Source organism: Metopolophium dirhodum, chromosome 8 (genome assembly GCF_019925205.1).
Source record: "Metopolophium dirhodum isolate CAU chromosome 8, ASM1992520v1, whole genome shotgun sequence".
NCBI lineage: Eukaryota > Metazoa > Arthropoda > Insecta > Hemiptera > Aphididae > Metopolophium > Metopolophium dirhodum.
In genome coordinates, this window is record NC_083567.1 from 5,009,407 (window position 1) to 5,015,406 (window position 6,000).

The following is a 6,000-nucleotide window of genomic DNA, read 5'->3' on the forward strand; positions in this document are numbered from 1 at the left end:
AATAATTTAGCTGAACGATTGTGTACCCATGTATAATATTATGTCTATAAACAAATTTCGCAATTATTCAACAAGAACAGTTTTTTTTTTTTCAATTGTTTTCCGTAAACAATTTTTTATGACACCAGAAGTACTCGAAATGTTTCACGTCACATTTATTTACATCGGAGATCGTGTCTGAAATGTAGATAATTGAACGTTTTTCGTACGTGATGAGAAATGTTTACCCTAAATAATAATTACGAAGAATAAACACGAATTAATTGTATTGTGTTACTTACAGCATGGTTTAAATCGGGGAGGGGGAGGGGTGCAAAGAGTTAGCTGAAACATTTATACTTCAATAATCAATATACGTACGTTGGAACGCTTAAATGTACATTTTACAACCAACAAATTCATCTTTATTAAAAAGGTTTATTTAATTTCTAAGATGCATTATTAATACTGCTTTACCAAAATATATGTTTATTATATTATAGTTACCTATGTTCTGTCAAAAGTATTAAGTTTGGTTCAGAAAATTACTTGTGATAAGAGGCAAGAGCATTGGTATTTCGGTTTCTTTATCATTGCCTAAGACACCTTGACTGTGTTTAAACGATCAATAATAATTATTGACAAACGATGTTATCTATATTGAACCATAATCGTTATCGAATATAAATTTCAAAAAGTGCCTTATTTTTTATTCGTATACTTTTTTTATAATTTGTACGTACTACGTATAGGTACGTCATAACGCCCAATGTATTGTATAGACGTCACAGTCCTCTGTAATTGTTTGATACTTTGAGCTCATATTATCAGCGACTAAATTTAATTTAATTGTGACGAATTAATCCGTTCATGCGATGAATTAAAACTAAATACCGGTAATAAATGTTAAGTACTTACACATCCCTGTACCGCACTTATTCTGTGAAACGAGATAAATATTCAAATAGATTTTTTGCCTGAATATTATTTTTACATGACCGAAGCAGGCAGTTGTCGATTGTTTAACCCTTTGACTAATCCCATTGAAATATGACTATACCTGCAGACTGTACTGCATTAAATTCACTTTATCGGTAAATACTTTATTGATTGACTTTATGGGCTGTAAATAAGAAGAAAGCGCATATACGCTACAGCTGCAGTCAGAGGGTCAACATATAATATTAAAACTATTAAATACCTATTACTCTCCATATTTGAAACTTGAGCACTTTCTTGAAGAAAAAGTGTTCCTGCTAAATTCCGATCTTTATATAATATGTAGAGCTAGGTATCTAAAAGCAGAGATAGGTATTTATTTATTTTATTATCGATATAAACTTATCAACAAATATTATGAGCCGTACGGTAAAATTGTTAAATCGATTATTTATTGTGTTTTACCCATTTTCCGTGCATATAGGTAGGTACTGCACTTTACTTCGGTACCTATGCAGTTGTCCTCTCGCGAGATCGATATGTCATTTAACATAAACATTACGAATTCACATAATATATTATAGTGACGTATTGTCTCGTGTTAGGTGTGTGTGTGTCGTTTACTTTCCCAAGTTCCGTAAAACTGTTTCAAACAGCACAGGTATTTCACATCGCCGAACGATATGCCTTGGCGCGTGACAATCAAATAGTTCAACAGACAACAGATAGCCCATGACTAGGACAGAAGATAAGACTTAAGGTATTTAATACTTATACCTAAACGAGACGTTTAATGAAATAATTCAACATTGTTTTTTTTTTTAATTTTTTTTTTTTATTGTAACAAAACTTCTGATTATTATAGACACATATTAATAACTGGTATTTATTCGTTTTATAATGTATATACCTACCTACTTATATATATATATATATACGTATGTATAATATTATTATCACAACGGTCTAAATTATAAGTACATAATATAAACGATGCAAAATAAATAAATAAATAGCAATAATAATTAATTTGTAAATAAATTATAAGTACAATAATATAATTATACAGTACAAAAAATTAGTAAATACAATAAAAATGGAGATGTGTGTTTTCGGGAAAATAACCGGGCTATTTTATATTACACAATTTATTAACAAGGAACTTTGGAGAAGATGGGTAGACATTTGATAGGGCTGGACTGCGCGGACACCGCCGGGAATTGAAGAGTTGGCTTTGGTAAGCTAAGTTTTTGTAAGTTAAGTTTTGGCAAGTTAATTTTTGGCAAGGCGAGTTTTTGAGGAGTCGTGAATAGACGTTGATGAATAAAATCAAGGATCTGGTTTACTGATCCTGGTTTATAATATAGTTTGGTCGCCAGTGCGGATGACATTTCCGGTTTACCTAGCTGCGGGGCGGGTAAAAGGATAAACACCTGGGAAGGATGTGGCTTAACAGGTATTATCGGTTTCTTGGATACTTTACTACCTACTTCAGGTAAATGCAGTTGTGGTAACTTTAAGTTTAAGTTGCCACTCGCAAAAAGTTTAAGTATAGCTTCTATCTTCGCTTCTAACAGGCTATTACCTGATCCTTTATTAAACAGCGATGACAGGATTGACAGCGGTGACAATGAAGGAGTTGGCATCGGCGGTAACCCTGGTAGTGATCCAATGGTCCCCGATCCAATGGCGGGCACTTCTATACATGGTACCGATGGTTCGCCTGGCACTAAAGGCACTGCAGGCGGATATGCGTTTGGCGGTATTCCGTCGGTCGTGGGTAAATCTGCCGGTAAGACAGGGGCTGCGGGTGGAGGTGAAATAGAAGCGGCAACGTCTTTCGTGACTGAGATAACCGGCAAGTTAGGTGCTGGACCCGACGACGGAACAGCCGGCGATATAGATGCGGCAACGTCTTTCGTAACTGAGATACCCGGCAAGTTAGGTGCTGGTCCTGACGACGGAACAGCCGGCGATATAGAAGCGGCAACGTCTTTCGTGACTGAGATACCCGGCAAGTTAGGTGCTGGTCCCGACGACGGAACAGCCGGCGATATAGAAGCGGCAACGTCTTTCGTGACTGAGATATCCGGCACGGTCGGTACTGGTCCCGAAGATGGGGCGGACGGCGTCAGGACGGCGGTAACTTCAGCACTTACCGATGTGCCTGGCAAAGTAGTCGGGATGAGTTCAGGTCTTGGCGATTCGGCCGGTCCCGTGGCGGTAGTACCGGACGTCCCAATCGATAGTGAGTCGCTGATCGATACAAACACCGATGGAGGTATGGAATTTGTGAGTGTCGGGACGGTCGTCAACGAAGTCATGAATCCCGTTAACATGTTGTGCGGTATGGCGTTAAGTATCGCCGGGTTGCAAGACAGTTGTGTGAGAAAGTCGACTATTAAAAACGGCGGGACAACACATAGTAACTTCGGGTGTGACGACAGAATTGTCATAAAAGCTATTGTTTTTTGTATTGCTAGAGAAGTCTTTAAGTCGGTCTGACCGATTGTTGATAGAGCGGACATTTGCTGGAATCCTAACGGCGATGACAACGATGTGTCCATGTGTCTAGGTTTGAAATGTGCTTCTGTGTGCTGTAAAAAAAATTGATAAAAACAAATTAGTTAGTGTCGAACATAATCGATTAATCAAAATGGTTGTACGATGTAAGTATACAGACGACTTAATACAATATTAACCGATTTTTATTGATAAATAAACAAATAGACAACGTACCAGTATTTTCAGAAGTGTAGCTACCATGAAGACAAATAACACCGATGATTGTTTCATTTTTATGTTCGAATATTTATTTAATTTTAAAATTTTTTTTGATATAATTATTAAAATGATAGACCGTGTCAGAATGCGTCGATTTTTTTGATTTCTCTCCCTTTTATAGTATTTGCCACGTTCTTCCGAACATACCTGGCTTTGACGTAAGATAATCGGTCACAATTATTATCTCAATTATGCAATTAATTTTTTTTCTGTAGAACGACCCGACATTATGAACTAGGAACAAAATATTTTATCACATTATACTGTGTGTGGTTTATAATTAACACGTGCATTTAAGAGCAATGCCGAGATACTAACATTTTTTTGTTGGTTTTATTTCGGTGCAATTGAGCAAATAATTTTGAATACCAAACGTGAATGCGAATGACCGTTGTTAAATTTGTTAGATTTTTTTAGGTAGGTTAAACCGTATGTTAACGTTATTTGCAACACGAGGATAGACCCACGTAAAGTGCGTTTAATAATACAGTTTATAATATTGATTTACGGAAAAATCGAAGTTTATTTTTTTGTCCATCAAGTACTAAAAACCGTTGTAGGTATACATTACAATATTTTAAACGTGCCCTCAACTGCATCCGATTTAAGATTGATGGATGAATTGGAACTATATAATAGTATATTCAAAATAACCTTTTTTAGATTAATTTATATTTTAATTGAGGTAAACCAAAGAATATATTTTTAAACTAAAACAATTTTGGTGCTTTTATAATATGAGGTAATATTTGTTCATCATTTTTGTATTTTAAAAATAATGTTATTGACTTAGAGATATACATATGAGATCTCTGAGTTAGCTCCATGTCTCCCCCCCCCCCCCACCACCCACTTTGGAATTTCAAAACAAAATTAACTCCATTCGTTTGTGCTGGTTTGTGCTTTTAATCCCGTCGTTTGTAAGTGAGTTGAAATAAAGTCTATGATTTTGGAGAAGGCTAAAAGGCGACACCAGGCACTCTCTCAAAGTCGACATAAGTACGTCGTTCTGAGGAATCTTTCTATTTTTACTTTATTATTAAGAGGACGTGATACCCGCATGTGTTGTATCCGTCTTACAAGTGCGTAACATAACAAATTTTACGCTCAACAGTACACGTGTAGCTCCGTTAATTTAAAAATTATAATGAATTGACCTCTTATAAAATCTAAAGGTAAGATTATTATCTAAGCAACATCATGGGGTTTTTATTATATTTTAATTTTAACGTGAGTTATGAATATTTTAAAATTGTAAATTTTTTATACATCTTAAAATATTCATAACTCACGTTAAAATTAAAATATAATAAAAAACCCATGATGTTGCTTAGATAATAATCTTACCTTTAGATTTTATAAGAGGTCAATTCACTATAATTTGTAAATTAACGGAGCTACACGTGTACTGTTGAGCGTAAAATTTGTTATGTTACGCACTTTGGAATTTCGGAACAAAATTCACTCTATTCGTTTGTGCTTCGTTTGTGCTGGTTTGTGCTTTTAACCCCGTCGTTTGTCTTAACCACTTCCAAAGTTATCCAACTTTGATGGTTGGGGGTTAAAGTGTAATCCTAGGTACTGTCTTGCGAATCTGATCAAAACTGTCCATATAATCATTTTTACATCTATGGTGTTTAGACGTAAAACATTTGGTTTACCAGAAAAAAATCTAAAATTAAAAAATCAAAATTGATAAAGAAATGAAGTTTAAAAACCTAAATTGATAAAAAATTGACTACGAATAAAAATCTAAATCGACTTATATTGATCTATCTATACACGATTGATGTATTTAATATATATTTTTCATTTTTATTTTATCCTGGTGAGTCACTTTTTTATATTTTACCTAGTTATAAACTTTTTGAAACATGCTCTTCAAATAATAATAAGCGTAATGGGAAAAGTTACCCACTAATAGATTTTGAATCGTAGTTATACAAATTTGAACTTTGTCTAAAAAAAAGTGCTCAAACGGTATTTGCAGACTCGTACACAAGTTTTTAAAATAGAAAAAAATGTAAGAAATTTGTTTTTATATTACAAATGGTTACAATTGATTTAGAAAGAAAATATAGATAATATTATGTACTTTGAAGATGATACGAAAAATTTAGGGTGCCAACTTAACGCACGTCAATGTTATATCGAAAAAATAAATTTATCAGGTAGTCATTAATTATTTTAAGACGAATAATTCTTATCATTTGTAGTTAACATTTCTATTCGATTAGTACCTACTATAGTTAGACACTTATACGAACACATTCTGTATGGTGTTTTTTTACCATACCT

General features: G+C 34.1%; 1 protein-coding gene across 1 annotated transcript; it reads right to left on the bottom strand.

The window, feature by feature from the left end:
• Window positions 1-1,745: 1,745 nt before the first annotated feature.
• LOC132950935 (helicase SRCAP-like) lies at window positions 1,746-3,811 on the bottom strand. Its single transcript, XM_061022566.1, has 2 exons — window positions 3,658-3,811; window positions 1,746-3,515 (listed from the first exon to the last, which is right to left on the bottom strand). Exons 1-2 carry the CDS (start codon window positions 3,712-3,714, stop codon window positions 2,070-2,072), a joined length of 1,503 nt encoding a protein of 500 aa, XP_060878549.1. The 5' UTR covers window positions 3,715-3,811; the 3' UTR covers window positions 1,746-2,069.
• Between the last annotated feature and the right edge of the window lie 2,189 nt (window positions 3,812-6,000).